We start from the raw sequence: 18,263 nt of genomic DNA, 5'->3' as shown, positions 1-18,263 counted from the left end.
TACTGTACTGAACTTGAGCTGCAGCAGTTGAAAGAGACAGCTTCTTGACCTTCTCAAGTGGCAATACCTGATGACCCTGCCAATGATGCCCAAATGCCATGTGTGATAAAAATCATTTCATAGTCTGGAAATACTAGAACCCTCCTGTGGGCTTCACTGAGGAGTTTTATTTCTTCATAATGCAAGAAATTTGTGTAACCAAGTATTTTACTGTGTTACTGATCTTCACTCTGAAAAGAGACAATGTTGCTGCATAAATAAATGTGTTCGTGCAACAACTTAGGTTCCGCTGAATGTCACCAACTGAGATGAAGTAATACATCAAAAGGTGAAAAGCAACAGGATTGATTCCTTGAATGACATAATATAAGAAACTTACAACATTGATTAACCACAAGAGGATAAAGCTCCCAGAAATGGTGAAGAGCAAAATCACAGATTTCCTTCTGCTCTCCATCTCTGGGTCTCTGTGATTTTCTCCTTTGTTCTCACCCTTTAGCCTCTTCCGGACTTGACTGGTCACTAAAATGTGTCTGACTGTCAGAGCATTGAGCAACAGAATTAAAGTGAATGGCAGTAAGGGGGTTAAAACTGTATCAAGCCAATCGAATACCACCCACCAAGCCTCAGTAAAGTAGCTTGACTTTGCTTTACAGTAGAATGGCATATTGCTGATTATCCTCTGAGGCTGGTATGCAACATAAATGGGCACATTTTTCAAAACAGAGCAGGGTGAAGACTGTTGCTAGAACCACAGTTGCAGTTTTCTCAGTGCAATATTTTGTTCTCAGCTTCTGACAACAAATGGTCACAAATCGGTCAAAGGAAAAAGTAACGGTGACCCAGACAGAGCAGTCAGTGGCTGCATGACACAGCGCTCCAGTAACACTACACACAGGAGTGATGTCCAGGAAACACAGTGGGTAATAATAACGGTGAAACCTCCATAGTATAACATCAGTGATAATGACCATCAGATCAGCAGCTGCCATAACCACCAGGTAGCGAGTGGTGCAAGGAGAAACCCCGCACTTTCCCCGGGAAAGAATAGCAATCGCCAGCAAATTAACTGTGGAAGACAAATGGGAAAGGAAGGAGTGAATTACTGATCAGAAATTATGGTGCCTATTCCAGAAAACAACAATAAGATTTTTAACCACCAAACACCAGTGCATTGTGTGACTTCGAATGGTTGGGGTTCAGCTCATTTGAATTTTGAGATGTTTACACACACCTCAGATTGTCCTCCAGCCCAATCACTCCAGAGATTATGGAGGTTAGACAGAGAATGAGCTCACAGAGTCTTCTAGGGGAGCAGAACGTTGTCTGCAATTTTGTTTGGTTGCAAGTTAACTATTTGAATGAATGTATTAGTTTCTTACTGTTGTCAGTTCCATCTCTGGCAGGCCCAGAACCCAGAGCGGCACGGTTGTTTACTGGTTAGCACTGCTGCCTCACTGTGCCAGGGACCTGGATTCGATTGCAGCCTCGGGGGACTGTCTGTGTGGAGTTTGCACATTCTCTCTGTGTCTGTGTGGGTTCACTCCAGGTGCTCCGGTTTCCTCCCACACTCCAAAGATGTGCAGTTTAGGTGAATTGGCCATGCTAAATTGTCCATAATGTTCAGGGATGTGTAGGTCAGGTGCATTAGTCAGGGGTAAATGTAGAGTAATGGAGAATGGGTTTGGTGGAATAGTTTTTGGCAGGTTGGTATGGACTTGTTGGACTGAAGGACCTATTTCCACATTGTGGAAAGGCTAAGTTTAGAAACATCACCCCAACTCACTCTGATTGAACTGTCATTGAACCAAACTCTTCTGTTCTCCTTGGATCAAATCATCCCCTGCTCTTGGCATGGGACCAAATGCTGATTGGAGTTACAACAGCACCACACAGGTCATCAATACCTTCAATTTTCCAGCAAGACTCCTCCATGTACCTTGCACAAGTGCAGCATAACAGAGCATGCAGGACTCTTTAGTGACAATGTGTGAGTGTTGGGACTGCTCTGATATTTACACTGTAAATCTACACATCGGTACATCACAAACATCTCAATGTGCAGGGAACAGGAGGGCAATCGGTCACTATTTAAATTTCCTGACCAGAGACAGTGAGGAGGAGAGAATTTCCAGAAGGGACGGTAGTTAAATGAAGCTTTATATTTCAAAATGTGGTACATTTCCCTTAATCTCTTTACTTCGCAAAAAAATCTCAGATTTAAAATACAATACTGCCATTTGTGGAAAGGAGGTCCTACCTCTCCCACTGTGTGTGTGGAAATGCTTCCTCACATCCCTCATGGACACTCTGGCCTGAATTCTTAGATAGTGCTCCTTCATTCCAGAATCCCAAACAATAAAAAGAGTTAATGTTTTCCTATATTTTTCTGTTAATATCAGATCATCCCTTCACCTTCTAAATTCTAGAGAAAACAGGCCTTTTAAAAAAAAAACAGAAGTAACTCAGCAGGACTGTGGGAGAGGAAGCAGAGTTAACATTTTGGGTCCAATGACACATCTTTAGAACTGACTTGCATGATCTTTCATCATATCTACAAACTGGATGAACGCTGAGATCAGAAAGTGCAGCAGCAGTGGTGTTAGACTGTAAGGCCTTAGACGTCAGAGCAGAAATTAGGCCAATCAGCCCATCAAGCCTGCTCATACACTTCCAAACATTCTGAATTCTCACCTTTCATAATGGATTCTAGGATCTTACCCACAAACGTGGTCAGGCTAATCAGTCAGCAATTTTCCATATTTTGCCTTACAATTTCTGAAAGATCTCCACTAAAGCTTCCAAAGTCTATTCAGCTCTCTCCCTTAGAACTCTGGGATGTAGTCCACCTGATCCAGGTGATTTATTTACTTTCAGGCCATTCAGTTTTTTCTAGCATCTTCTCCTTGGTGATGGCCACCATAATCACCTCTTCCCTCCTCACTCCCTTGAACTTTTGGGATGTTACTCATGTTTTACACCGTGAAGACTCACACAAAGTAATTATTCAGGTCTTTAGCCATTTCCTTGTTCCCCACTACTGTCTCTCCAGCGCCATTGTCCACCTTTGCCTCTCATTTGCCCTTTATATATCTAAAGAAACTCTTACAGTCTTCCTTTAAATTACTAGCTAGCTTCTCCTCATATTTAATCTTCTCCTTCCTTATTTCATTTTTAATTGCTCTCTGTTGTTCTTTGTAAGCTTCCCAATCCTCTGGTTTCCCACTGCCCTTCACCATTTTATACAGTTTCTCTTTTGTTTTTATGCGGTCCCTGATTTCCCTAGTCAGCCATGGTTGCCTCATTCGCCCTATACCATGCTTCCTTTTCCTCAGGATGAATCTCTGCTGTGTCTCCTGAATTACATCCAGAAACCCCGCTGTTGATGATCAATGTCTTTCCTGCTCAGCTCCTATCCCAGTCAATTCTACCCAGCTCCTCCCTCATGCATCTGTTGTTGCTTTTATTCAGCTGTAAAACCATTACCTCTGATTCCACCTTCTCCCTCTCAAATTACAGAGTAAATTTAGTGATATTATGATCACTGCCTCCTAAGGGTCCCTTCACCTAAGGGTTCCCTTATCAAGTCTGCCTCTTGATGTCACAAGGAACTAAGGGCTACAGGGACAATGCGGGTAAGTGGAGTTGAAATGCCCATCAGCCATGATTGAATGACAGAGTGGAGTCGATGGGCCGAATGGCCTTACTTCCGCTCCTATGTCTTATGGTCTTATTGCACAACACTAAATCCAGAATTGTCTGTTCCCCAGTAGCTCCATCACAAGCTATCTCATATACAGTGCACAAATTCCTTTTCTTGCAATCCACTGCCAACCTGAATTTCTCAGTCCACCTGCATATTGAAATCTCCCATGATATACTGTAACTTTGCCTTTCCTACACATCTTTTCTATCTCTTGGTGTTTCTTGTGCCCCACCTCCTGACTACTGTTTGGATGCCTGTACGGATCTCCAGCAATTCACCCCATACAGATTCTACACCATCTGACCCTACTTCGTTTCATACTATTGACTTAATTTCATTTCTTACTCATAAGGCAACCCCATCCTCTCTGCCTGCCTGCTTATTGTTTCAATAGGACAACTATCCTTGATAATCCACCTCCAAATCCTGACCCCCTTGCAAGCCTTGTCTGAACAATCTCCTCCACATTATACCTGCCAATTTCGATCTGTGCCACAAACTCCTTATTCATTATACTGCATGCATTCAGATGTAACACACCTTCAGTCCTCTATTAACCATCCCTCATCTTATTGTCATTCATTTGTCTAGTGTGCTTGAAGTTTGATTGCTAACCTTTTCCATACACCTTAGTCTGTGCTGGAGATTTTAATAACTGCTGTTGAGATCAGCACCTCTTTTTTGTTTTGGGTTTTCTAATTTCCCTGATAACTGAACCCTCCTCACCTCTTCCCCCCCAACACACACACACACACACACACACACACACACACACACACACACACACACACACACACCAACATTTAGTTTAAGGCCCTATCTACAGTTCCAGTTATATTATTCACATGGTCCCAGCATGGTTCAGATGAAGACTGTCCCATTGGGACAGTTCCATTCATCCTCAATACGAGTGCCACTGTCCCATAAATGTGAACAATTTATCTGAAACCAGTCTTTGAGGCACAAATGTCCGTGCTTACTGATATTGACCCTGTGCCAATTAGCTTGTGGCTTTACTTTTATGGTTCTGCTTTTTACTTTAGCTCCTATCACTTCAACTCCTTCAGCACAGCCTGTGCCCTAGTTTTATCCATGTCGCTGGTGCCTATGTGGACCACAGCCACTGGATCCTTACCGTCCCACTCCACGTTCCTCTGCAGCCCAGTAGAGATACCCTGAACCCAAGCACCAGCAGGAAACACAATCTTTGGGACTCTCGATCCTGGTCACAGAGAACAGTGTCTCTGCCTCTAACTATACTATCCCTAATTACAACAACACTTCTCTTCTCTCCCCCCACTTGAATGGCTCCCAGCACCATGGTGCTGTGGTCAGTTGGCTCGTCCTTCCTGCAGTACCCATTCCTCTCCACACAGGGAGCAAAACTCTTGGACAGCAACTGAGGCTTCTGCAACTCTACCCCCTGGATCTCGAGTTGGTAGTCTAAGGATTGTGACTGTCTCCTGAAATACAGCATCCAGGTAACTCTCTCCTTCCCTGATGTGTCGTAATGTTTCAAGCTCAGACTCCAGCTCATTGACTCTGAGCTGGAGTTCTTCCAGCAACCAACATTTACTACAGATATGGTCACTAGGAACCACTGTAGAGTCCACCAGCTCCCACATCATGCAGAAACAACACATCATCTGATCTTCCTTATTTTATTAGTCCTTTGCCATATCCTTAGCTTCACTACGCAGCTTATCCTGCTTGTTCCTTCTGGACCTCAAACAATTCTTCAAAGATCTTTTATGATTAAAAATATAGTTTATTATTACAATGGAAAGTTCATTATCAACATTTCCTGAAGGATTTATCCCAAAGATAGGAATCTGTTCAAATGGACAATTGAAATAAGAGGGAGGTCAGTGATGTATTTGGGTGGATACTAAGGTCAGTAATGTATCTAGGTGAACAATATTGGTTAGTGATGTATCAGGATGGACAGTGTGGTCAGTGAGGTATCAGTGTGGACAGTGAGGTCAGTGGTGGATCGGGTGGACAGTGACTTCAGTGATGTATTGGGATGGACAGGGAGATCAGTGATGTATCAGGTGGACAGTGAGGTCATTGATGTATTGGGATGGAGAGTGAAGTCAGTGATATATTTGGATGGACAGTGATGTCAGTGGTGTATCGGGGCAGGGGGGCAGTCAGGTTAGTGATGTATCAGGTGGACAGTGATGTCAATGATATATCGGGGTGGACAGTGAGGTCAGTGATGTATCTGGATGGACAATGAGGTCAGTGATGTATCTGGATGGACAATGAGGTCAGTGATATATCTGGATGGAGAGTGAGGTCAGTGATATAGCTGGGTTGACAGTGATGTTAGTGATGTATCAGTATAGATGGTGAGGTCAGTGATTTATCAAGATGGACAGTGAGGTCAGTGATGTATCTGGATGGACAATGAGGTCAGTGATATATCTGGATGGAGAGTGAGGTCAGTGATATAGCTGGGTTGACAGTGATGTTAGTGATGTATCAGTATGGACAGTGAGGTCAGTGATTTATCTGGATGGACAGTGAGGTCAGTGATGTATTGGGTGGATTTGGTTGTGATTTTTACTATTGGGACAACTGTAAGGTTTTGTTTGTAGGATAGGAATTGTATTTGGATGAGTTACATTAGTTTGAGAATGTACATCATGCAATGTGTTTTTATTCAGGTTTAGTGATTGCCTAAATTTGACTTCAATTAATTGCAGAAAGTGAACCTGGTTATGGTGTTGAAGTAATGCTAAACGCTGAATTGATTTATTGATACAATGCAAGTGTTACATCACAGAGTTCAACCCCGTCTAGTAATTAAACTAAACACAATGAAAGGATTGACTTACCTCGTAATCTGCTAAAATATGAATAACTGAGAACTCCTAAATTCTACAATTTAAGTAAAAATAACAATAAAAGTATCCACAAGTATAAACCTCCCTTTTCTTACTCACCATCTGGCTCCAAACCTGTAAATATATACTGTTCCAATAATACACTTATTAAACATTACAATAACTTAATCTGAAGACCACACAATCTCTGTCTTCAGTCTTCCGGATGATGATTTCCCTAGGTCATCTTCTTTTACTTTTTTTTTACTGCGAGTAGGTTTTACATGAAAAGGTAGCATTGATGCAGAGTGTTTTCTAATTTCTTTAAGATCATGGTGGCTCAGTGGTTAGCACTGCTGTCTCACAGCACCAAGGCTTCAATTCAAACCTCTGGCAACTATCACTATGGAGTGTGCACATTCTCCATGTGTCTGCATGGTTTCCTCCAGGTGCTCTGGTTTCCTCTCATGGTCCAAAGATGTGCAGGTTAGCTGAATTGACCATGGGTGTTTAGAGATGTGGAGGTTGGGGGAATGGATATTGGTAGGTTACTCTTCGGAGGATCGGCAAGGACTTGTTGAGCCAAATGGCCTGTTTCCACATAGTACGGATTCTATGATTCTATTAAGTTGTTAGATGGACAGTTATCTCTCCGGCTGTATGACAGTTGCTCTGTTATTCAATGGCAGTTGCTCTCCCTCTAATTTTCAAAATACATGGTTTATATAGCCACCATGACATACAGAATCCTTATAATTTGGTAGGTTTCCAGGTGTCAAAACAAATTGCACTGGCTTCTGGTGTCCTTGGCATAATTTAAACGAATTGGTTAAATTCGAAGTGTTGTCAAAACAAAGACGAAACGTTAGGGTTCTATTTGACAGTCAATTGCAACAGCCAAGATCAGAAACGCACTTTTTACCTTAAAGTGAACATACTTTGTAACACAAGCTGTACAGACAGTGGTATGGTGATTTTATCACTGGGGCTACTCTTGTGAACTTGAGGTTAATGTTCTGTGGGCGTGGGTTCAATTCTACTATGGTAGGTACTGAAGATCACATTCCGTCACAATTTAGAATTCAGATGCTCACGCATGTCACCATTGTTGGAAATGTCTCTTGTTCACTGAGTTCCTTTCACTCAGGAAAGGCAGCCTGTTCTCCTCCCTTGGTCCTTCACGTGACTTCAGATCCTGGGTATGAATGTGGAATAAATGCTGACTTCGGCAGCAACACATACAGTGTGTGAGAAGAATCATATTTCAATCAGTGAGTGAAATGTTCTTGTTTAAAGAAGGCAGCTCTTACCCTAGAGGACAGAAGGCCAGTTCTGAGACGTATTTTCACACTTGGAATGAACTGTCTCAATGCAGCTTTGGTTGAAATATTTTATGAACTCAGGAAGTGGACAGATGCATTGCCGGTAGATTCCAGATTCTGTTTTTTTTTATTTCATTACGATGTGTGAGCAGCAACACCCCTTCATAATTGGGATTAAACTTGTTATCGTAATTAGTTTGTTCATTGACAGAAATTTGAAAAACAGCAACAAAGCTGAGCAATGATGTAATCTTGATCTCCCCAAGGAGCTTCCACACAGTATAAGGCAGCGTCTCTGGGAATGTATCTGCTCACAGTTTCAAACAAAGAGCCTGAAGGGACAGATCACCTCGCACGGAAAAATGCATCGGCCAATGCAACACGTGGAGAGGGCGTTTCCTGACATCCGTGGTGTGGCATTATGAGAACTAAACTAAACTAAATCTGCTGTTGATCTGCTCTCTGGTTTTATCTTTTGAACAATAATGTCCCCAACTCACTGATTGGTTAACCTTATCCAGATACTGGAACAGTGACAGCAATTCACTGAGCTTCAATACAATTCTCCACTGACAGAGACTCCCAGCTTCACTGCTGCAGCAGCATTCTCTGATCTCAGTATTCTGTCAACTTTTCCGGTTTCATACGATTTCATACCACCCTCTGAGTGAAAAACGTTGCCCATTAGGTCTCTTTTATATCTTTCCCCTCTCACCCTAAACCTCTAGTTCTGTATCCAAATGGCGAGTTCTCCCTGTATTCCATGAGATCTAACCTTGCTAACCAGTCTCCCATGGAGACCCTTGTTGAATGCCTTACTGAAGTCCACATAGATCACAGCTACCGCTCTTCCCTAATCGATCCTCTTTGTTACTTATTCAAAGAACTCAATCAAGTTTGTGAGACATGATTTCCCATGCATAAAACCATGTTGGCTATCCCTAATTAGGAGAAAGTGAGGACTGCAAATGCTGGGGATCAGAGCTTAAAAATGTGCTGCTGGAAAAGCGCAGCAGGTCAGGCAGCATCAAAGGAGAAGGAGAATTGACATTTCAGGCATAAGCCCTTCTTCAGGAAGGGCTTATCCCTAATTAGTCCTTGCCTTTCCAAATACATGTACATCCTGTCCTTCAGGATTCCCTCCAACAACTTGCCCGTCACTGACGTCAGGCTCACCGGTCTATATTTCCTTGGCTTGTCCTTACCACCCTTCTTAAACAGTGGCACTATGTTAGCCAACCTCCAGTCTTCCAGAACCTTACCTGTGACTACCAATGATGCAAATTTCTCAGCAAGAGGCCCAGCAATCACTTCTCAAGCTTCCGACAAAGTTCTAGGGTACACCTGATCAGGTCCTGAGGATTTATCCACTTTTATTTGTTTCAAGACATCCAATGCTTCCTCCTCTGTAATATGGACATTTTGGAAGATGTCACCATCTATTTCCCTACATTCTATATCTTCCATGTCGTTTTCCATGGTAAATACTGATGCAAAATACTCATTTAGTATCTGTTCCATCTCCTGCGGCTCCACACAAAGGATGCCTTGCTGGTCTTTGAAGGGCCCTATTTTCTTCCTAGTTAATCTTTTGTCCTTAATGTATTTGTAAAAATCCTTTGGATTCTCCATACCTCTATTTGCTAAAACTATCTCATATCCCCTTTTTGCCCTCCTGATTTCCCTCTTAAGTATACTCCTCAAGTATACTTTATACGCTTCTAAGGATTCATTCGATCTATCATTTCTATACCTGACATATGCTTCCATCTTTTTCTTAATCAAACTCTCCATTTCTTTAGTCATCCAGCATTCCCTATATCTACCAACCTTTCCTTTCACCCTGACAGGAATATACTTTCTCTGGACTGTCGTTATCTCATTTCTGAAGGCTTCTCATTTTTCAGCCGTCCCTTTACTTGCGAACATCTGCACCCAATCAGCTTTTGAAAGTTCTTGCCTAATACCGTCAAAATTGGCCATCCTCCAATTTAGAACTTCAACTTTTAGATCTGGTCTATCCTTTTCCATCACTATTTTAAAACTAATAGAACTATGGTCGCTGTCCCCAAAGAGCTTCCCTACCGACACCTCAGTCATCTGCTCTGCTTTATTTCCCAAGATTAAGTCAAGTTTTGCACCTTCTCTAATAGGTACATCCGCATACTGAATCAAAAACTTTGCTTGTAAACATTTAAGAAATTCCTCTCCATCTAAACCCTTAACACTATGGCAGTCCCAGTCTATGTTTGGCAAGTTAAAATCCCCTACCATAACCATTCTATTATTCTTACAGATAACTAAGATCCCCTAAAAATTTGTTTCTCAATTTCCCTCTGACTATTAGGGGGTCTCCAATGCAATCCCAATAAGATGATCATCCCTTTTTTAATTCTCAGTTCCACGCAAATACATTCCCTGAATGTATTTCTGGGAATATTCTCCCTCAACACAGCTGTAATGCTATCCCTTATCAAAAACGCCACACCCCCTCCTCTCTTGCCTCCCTTTCTGTCCTTCCTGTATCATTTGTATCCTGGAACATTAAGCTGCCAGTCCTGCCCATCCCTGAGTCATGCTTCTGTAATTGCTGCAATATCCCAGTCACCCGTTCCTAACCATGTCCTGAGGTCAGCTCCCTTCCCTGTTAGGCCTCTTACATTGAAATAAATGCAGTTTAATTTATCAGTTGTACCTTGTTCTCTGCTTTGTCCCTGCCTGCCCCAACTGTTTGACTCACCGTTGTTCTCAACTGTACCAGTCTCAGATTGAAATCTTTCCTCACTAACTCCCTGGGTCCCCCCCCACCCCTCCCCTCCAACACTACCTTACTAGCTTCAATCTTCCCAAACAGCTCGAGCAAATCTCCATGTCAGTATATCAGTCCCCTTCCAATTTAGGTGCAATCCGTCCTTCTTTTACAAGTCATTTCTACCCCAAAACAGCTTCCAATGATACAAAATTGTGAATCTTTCTCACATACACCAGCTCCTCAGCCACGCATTCATCTGCTCTATCTTCCTATTCCTGCCCTCACTAGCTTGTAGCACTGGGAGTAATCCAGATATTACTACTCTTGAGGACCTCCTTTTTGAATTCCTGCCTAACTCTCTGTAATCTCCCTTCAGAATCTCAACCTTTTCCCTTCCTATGTCGTTGTTTCCAAAGTATACAATGACCTCCTGCTGGCCCCTCTCTCTCTCTTGAGAACATTCTGTACTCTCTCTGAGACATCTTTGATCTTGGCACCAGGGAAGTGACACACCGTTCAGATTTTTTTGCTGCTGGCCACAGAAACATCTGCCTATACCTCAGACTACATAGTCCCCTACAACTGCTCACTTGGAACCCGACATACCTCTCATTACATTAGAGTCTGTCTCAATACCGAAACTTGGTTGTTTATGCTTTGTTCCCCTGAGAATCCATCACCTCCTACATTTTCCAAAATAGCATACTTGTTTGAAATGGGGATAGCCACAAAAGACTCCTGCACTACCTACCTACCTCTCTTACCTTTCCATCTAAGTGACTGTATCTGAGACTTGCACCTTTTCTATAACTGCCATCCATCTCATCCCCCTGCTCTTGTAAATTCCCCATTGCCTCTAAAAGTCTCTCCAACTGATCCATTCAATCTGACAGGATTAGCAACAGATTGCCCTCCTGATACATATGTATACATAAACAAATGGTTGTGTTGATTTACAGTGTAAATATCACAGCATCCTAACATTCACACATTGCCACCAACGGAGACCTGCATGCTCTGTTATACTGTATGGAATAGTCTTGTTTGAAATCTTATGCACATTCTGATAACCTGTTCCCTGGCCCTACTGTGGCACCAATAATGATTTGATTCAATGCGAAGAGCAGGGATCCAAGGAGAAAGGGAGAGTTTGAGTTATCGACAGCCCAATTGCCAGTCCTATGACTGAAGTGGAAGTAAAGTTTCTGATGGGGTTCTGCACCAGCCAGATTTGGAGATGACAACTTTAAGAATGTGTTGCACTCATTCAAATAGTGACCTTGCAACCAAACAAAATCATAAATTTCCTTCTTCTCTCTGAGGAGGGACCGTGAGGTCAGTCTCTGTCCAAACTCCTTAATTCTTGCAGTGATTGGGCTGGAGGAAAATCTGGGGTGGATGTGAACGTCTAAAAATTCAATCTCACTCAACCCCAAGCACTTCCACTCACACAGTGCCGCGGTTTTTGCAGGTAAAGCTTATTGTTACTCTCTGAATTAGGTTGGGGAAATTTTTGATCAGTAATTTGGGTGGCACAGTGGTTAGCACTTCAGCCTTACAGCACCAGGGCCCCACGTTCAATGCCAAACATTGGGTGACTGTCTGTGTGAGTTTGCACTTTCTCCCTGTGTCAGTGTGGGTTTCCTCTGGGTGGTCCAGTTTCCTCCCACAGTCCAAAGATGTGCATGTCCATAGTGTTAGGTGCATTTGTGAGAGGAAAATGGATCTGGGTGGATTACTCTTTAGAGGACCAGTGTGGATTTGTTGGGCCAAATGGCCTGTTTCCACACTGTAGGGAATCCAAGCTAATTTGCTGCGATTTTCCTCATTTGTCTTTCACAATTAATTTGATGGCAATTGCAATCCTTTCCCAGGGAAACAGCGATATTTTCCCTTGCACTACTCGCTAACTGGTGGTTATGGCAGCTGCCAATCTGATGGTCATTTTTACTGATATCATATTGTGGGGATTTCGCTTCTCTCATTACCCAATGTGTTTCCTGGACATCACTCCAGTGAGTAGTGTCACTGCTGTCCTGATACATGCAGCCACGGACTGCTCTGTCTGGTTCACCATCACTTTTTCCTTTGATCGATTTGCGACGATTGGTTGTCAGAAACCAGAATATTGCACTGAGAAAAGTGTGACTGTGGTTCTAGTAACAACCTGTACCCTGTTCTGTTTGAAAAACATCTCCTTCTATCTTCAATATGAGCCTGTGAGGATAATCAACAATGTTCCATTCCACTGTAAAACAAAATTAAGTTACCATACTGAGACTTGGTGGGTGGCATTAGATTAGTTTGATACAGTTTAGACTCCTTCTTTTGCTCAATGCTCTGACAATCAGACGCATTTTAGTGACCAGTCGAGTCTGGAGGAGGCTGAAAGGTTAAGAGCAAAGGAGAGAATCACAAAGACCCAGAGATGGAGAGCAAAAGAAAGTCTGTGAATTTGCTATTGACCATATTTGGGAGGTTCATCCTCCTGCGGTTAATCGCTGTTGTAAATTTCTCATATTATACGCACCTTTTCTCAATTACTCACCTTTTCTGTATCATTTCAGGAAAGTTGGTTACGGTCTTACCATTTCCAGATCATGAAATGATTTTCTTTATTCACTTGTGGAATGTGAGTGTCACGGGCTGGGTCAGTATTTATTACCTGTCCCTAGTTGACCCTTGAGAATGTGGTAGTGAGGAACAGGACAAACAGTACAGACTACAGATTCAAAAACACCAGCAATAGTTCTCCTTCAAGATCCTCCGCTCCACACTTGCAACAATGCGCCGGCACCTAACCTCTCTACAGTCATCCCTGCCTCAGCTGAGGGCCACACTCTCTCAGAATTGCAAAGGACCCACTCTGTACTACATCCTCAGGTGAATTCATACTCTCAACAAACAGTATTTCAATTCCATCTCAAACATTAAAAACTGTAAGTACAACAAACTTTTATCTACCCACCTCCATAACCAGCGCTCCTCAAACATTCCAGAAGATTCCCCTGGCCTCGGAATCTACTCAGACGCCATCAGCCATGCGGCTGATGCAGCTGCCACCTCCACGCTGATTGATGATGTCACTTCCGCCCCATCATGGCCACTCCCACAACCACTTCCACCCCTCACAATTCCTCATGCATCACATGTGACATCACTTATGCCCCTCACATCATCGCTGATGTCACACGCTCAGTGACTCCCACCACCCCTACTGCCGTGGGCACCACCACTTCTGCCCACACCAGCGCCACTCACCTGCATTCTGCTGACATGCCCCCCACAGACCCCACTGTCACTATCCCCAACCCCCAGAACCCCGAGGGGAACACTACCCCTGCTCATGACTCCACCCCCATTCCCCCCACCATCGCACCCACTCCAGTTACAGGTTCCGCCCCCACTCCCAGCTCTACACCCACACCAGATCCCAGCTCCCAGCCCTGACGGGTTTTCACCATCCCACCAGCCCTCCCCCTCACTGAGGATGAACGATCAGTCCTCAGCAAAGGATTCACCTTCATCCCCCTCCATCCACGCATCAATGAATTTAATACACGCCGTGACGTCGAACAATTCTTCCGTCGCCTCCGCCTCCGAGCTTACTTTCACAATCAGGATTCCCGCCCACCTTCCAAGGACCCCTTCGCCCACCTCCAGCACACTGCATCCACCTGGACACCCCGCACTGGCCTATTACCTGCCCTTGACCTCTTCATTTCCAACTGCCACCGGGACATGAACCACCTCAACCTGTCTACCCCCCTCCCCCACTCCAACCTCTGATCCTGACAACGCGCAGCCCTCCAATCCCTCTGGTCCAATCCCAACCTCACCATCAAGCCAGTGGATAAAGGGGGCGCAGTGGCAGTCTGGCGAACTGACCTCTACACCGCTGAAACCACATGCCAACTCGAGGACACCTCTTCCTACTGGCCCCCCGACCATGACCCCACCCCCATCACCAAATCATCATCTCCCAGACCATACAGAACCTCATCACCTCAGGAGATCTCCCACCCACAGCTTCCAACCTCATAGTCCAGCAACCCCGCACTGCCCGGTTCTACCTCCTTCCCAAGATCCACAAGCCTGACCACCCTGGCCGACCCATTGTCTCAGCATGCTCCTGCCCCACTGAACTCATCTCTACCTACCTCGACACTGTCCAATCCCCCCTAGTCCAGGAACTCCCCACATATGTTCGAGATACTACCCAAGCCCTCCACCTCCTCCAAGATTTCCGTTTCCCTGGCCCTCAATGCCTCATCTTCACCATGGATATCCAATCCCTCTACACCTCCATCTACCATGACCAGGCCCTTTGTTTTTTCCTCTCCAGATGTCCACAACAGTACCCTTCCACCGACACTCTCATTTGTTTGGCCGAACTGGTCCTCACCCTTATCAATTTCTCCTTTGAATCCTCCCACCTCCTCCAGACCAAAGGGGTAGCCATGGGCACATGTATGGGCCCCAGTTATGCCTGTCTCTTTGTTGGCTACATAGAGCAGTTGATCTTCCATAATTACACCGGCACCACTCCCCACCTCTTCCTCCACTACATTGATGACTGCATTGGCGCCACCTCGTGCTCCCTCGAGGAGGTTGAGCAATTCATCAACTTCACCAACACATTCCACCCTGACCTTAAATTTACCTGGACCATCTCTGACACCTCCCTCCCCTTCCTGGACCTCTCCATCTCCATTAATGACGACCGACTTGACACTGGCACTTTTTACAAACCCACTGACTCCCACAGCTACCTGAATTGCACCTCTTCCCACCCTACCTCTTGCAAAAATGTCATCCCGTATTCCAAATTCCTCCGCCTCTGCCGTATCTGCTCCCAGGAGGACCAGTTCCACCACAGAACACACCAGATGGCCTCCTTCTTTAGAGATGACAATTTCCCTTCCCACGTGGTTAAAGATGCCCTCCAATGCATCTTGTCTACATCCCGCACCTCCGCCCTCAGACCCCACCCCTCCAACCATAACAAGGACAGAACGCCCCTGGTGCTCACCTTCCACCTTACCAACCTTCGCATAAACCAAATCATCCGCCGACATTTCCGCCACCTCCAAACAGACCCCACCACCAGGAATATATTTCCCTCCCCACCCCTTTCCGCCTTCCGCAAAGACCGTTCCCTCGTGACTACTGGTCAGGTCCATGCCCCCCTACAACCCACCCTCCCATCCTGGCACTTTCCCCTGCCACCGCAGGAACTGTAAAACCTGCACCCACACCTCCTCCCTCACCTCTATCCAAGGCCCTAAAGGAGCCTTCCACATCCATCAAAGTTTTACTTGTACATCCACTAATATCATTTATTGTATCCGTTGCTCCCAATGCGGTCTCCTCTACATTGGGGAGACTGGGCGCCTCCTAGCAGAGCGCTTTAGGGAACATCTCCGGGACACCCGCCCCGTGGCCCAACATTTCAACTCCCCCTCCCACTCTGCTGAGGACATGGAGGTCCTGGGCCTCCTTCACCGCTGCTCCCTCACCACCAGACGCCTGGAGGAAGAACGCCTCATCTTCCGCCTTGGAACACTTCAACCCCAGGGCATCAATGTGGACTTCAACAGTTTCCTCATTTCCCCTTCCCCCACCTCATCCTAGTTCCAAACTTCCAGCTCAGCACTGTCCCCATGACTTGTCCGGACTTGTCCTACCTGCCTATCTCCTTTTCCATCTATCCACTCCACCCTCTCCTCCCTGACCTATCACCTTCATCCCCTTCCCCACTCACCCATTGTACTCTATGCTACTTTCTTCCCACCCCCACCCTCCTCTAGCTTATCTCTCCACGCTTCAGGCTCACTGCCTTTATTCCTGATGACGGGCTTTTGCCCGAAAAGTCGATTTTGAAGCTCCTTGGATGCTGCCTGAACTGCTGTGCTCTTCCAGCACCACTAATCCAGAATCTGGTTTCCAGCACCTGCAGTCATTGTTTTTGCCTTCGTGAACTGTTGCAATCCACGTGCTTTGGTTGACATACAAAGTTGTTAGGGAGGCAAGTCTAGGAAGCTGACCCAGCGACTGCCGCAGGGAGTGATCAGCGACATGTTTCCAAGTCAGGATGGTGAGTAGCTTGGAGGGGAAGTTGCAGGAAGTGGTGTTCCTATGCATCTGCAACATCCTGTGGCACGGAGTCCAAATCTCCCTCACTTCCGTTCCCCATCCCCTCTTACATAGCCGACGGATCCACAGAGAGAGGAGGAGAGAAAATGCAGGGAGAAGGACATGCGGACAGAAAGAGTGGGAGATGTGGCGTGAAGAACAGACAGATGGGGGAAGGAGAGAATGAGAGAAGGACGGACACAGAGGGAGGGAGAGCAAGGGAGAAGGGCAGATTGGCAGGGAGAATAACAAACCATGCTATCTCATCGTTCATTTACGCACGCGCTCACAGACACACAATAGTCGGGCTCAGGCTGTCTCTGGGACTTTTACCACAAGGGGCGAGCTCTGGCCTGGGGAAGGGTTGGGGAAGGGGAGAATGGAGATGAAGGGACAGAATGGTGGAGAGAGCCTGTTGCACAGAGTAGAGGTTTCACTCCCTCCATCTCTCATTGCAGTTCTCATCTCCATTCCTGTGTTCACAGATGCCTCTCCCACATCTTTCCTTAAATCGCCAACTCTCCCTATCCTTCACTTTTCTCTTGTGCTCTCTTTCGGCTCCTTTCTGCCTCTTTGCCACATCACTATTTTTTTCAAGAATCTTGCTGTTCTTGTCTGTAAATCATCAGTCAGGAGTGCTGTTCTCTAATAAAAAAAACAGGGATTCTCCATAACCCAGGTAGTAAGTGCTTAACTTTATAACAAAGACAAGGACTCTCCGTAACGCAGGCAGGGAGTGCTGTAACTGCAAAAAAGGCACGGACTTTCCATAACAGACTGGTAGTTAGTTCTCTCCAACAACCCCATAACACAGAGAGTGAAGTTTGTTCTTTATACCAAAGACAGGGACTCCGCATAACACAGACAGGGAGTGTTGTTCTTTATAACAATGACAAGGTCACTACAGAACACAGACGCAGAGTGCTGTGTTTTATAACCAAAAGCATACTTCATAACAGAGACAGGAGTACTGACCTTTATTACGCAGAGTGGGACTCTCCATAACACAGACAGGAGTGCTGTTCTTTATAACAAAGGCAGGCACTCTCCAGAACGCAGGGAGTGAATGCTGTTCTCTTTCACGCAGACAAGGACTCTCCATAACACAGAAAGGGATTGCTGTTCTGCATAACACAGACAAAGTCTCTCCAAAACAGACAGGGAGTGCTCTTCTCGGTAACAGAGACAAGGATTCTCCATAACACAGACATTGACCGATGTTGTTTATAACAAAGTCAGGGACTCTCCATAACACAGACAGGGAGAGCGCTTCTCGGTAACACAGACAACGACACTCTATAACACAGGCAGGAAGTGATGTTATCTACAACAAAGACACGCTATAATACAGACCACTAGTGCTGTATGGGATAGTGATGGGATAGACAGGAACACTCCATAAAACAAAGAGTGAGGGCTGTTCTTCACAACAAAGACATGGACTCCCCATAACTCAGACAGGGAGAGCCATTCAAGGTAACACAGACAGGGACACTTCATAACACAAGCAGGGAGCG

The 18,263-nt window shown here is 45.1% G+C and overlaps 1 protein-coding gene across 2 annotated transcripts in view; it reads right to left on the bottom strand.

The window, feature by feature from the left end:
• LOC140458189 (transmembrane protein 17B-like) overlaps positions 1 to 18,060 on the bottom strand; it is a 31,999-nt gene extending 13,939 nt beyond the window's left edge. Inside the window, exon 1 of one of the 2 annotated variants that reach the window (XM_072552422.1) lies at positions 17,722 to 18,060. In XM_072552422.1, the coding sequence (XP_072408523.1) occupies positions 17,722 to 17,848 (127 nt within the window). In that variant the 5' untranslated portion in view covers positions 17,849 to 18,060. The remainder of the gene's footprint in view (positions 1 to 17,721) is intronic. The other variant, XM_072552425.1, reaches the window with a different exon arrangement.
• Positions 18,061 to 18,263: the final 203 nt, after the last annotated feature.

This window comes from Chiloscyllium punctatum, chromosome 32 (genome assembly GCF_047496795.1).
Source record: "Chiloscyllium punctatum isolate Juve2018m chromosome 32, sChiPun1.3, whole genome shotgun sequence".
NCBI classification, from domain to species: domain Eukaryota; kingdom Metazoa; phylum Chordata; class Chondrichthyes; order Orectolobiformes; family Hemiscylliidae; genus Chiloscyllium; species Chiloscyllium punctatum.
Note: the sequence above shows the minus strand (reverse complement) of the source record. Positions and strands in the feature narration are given on the sequence as shown.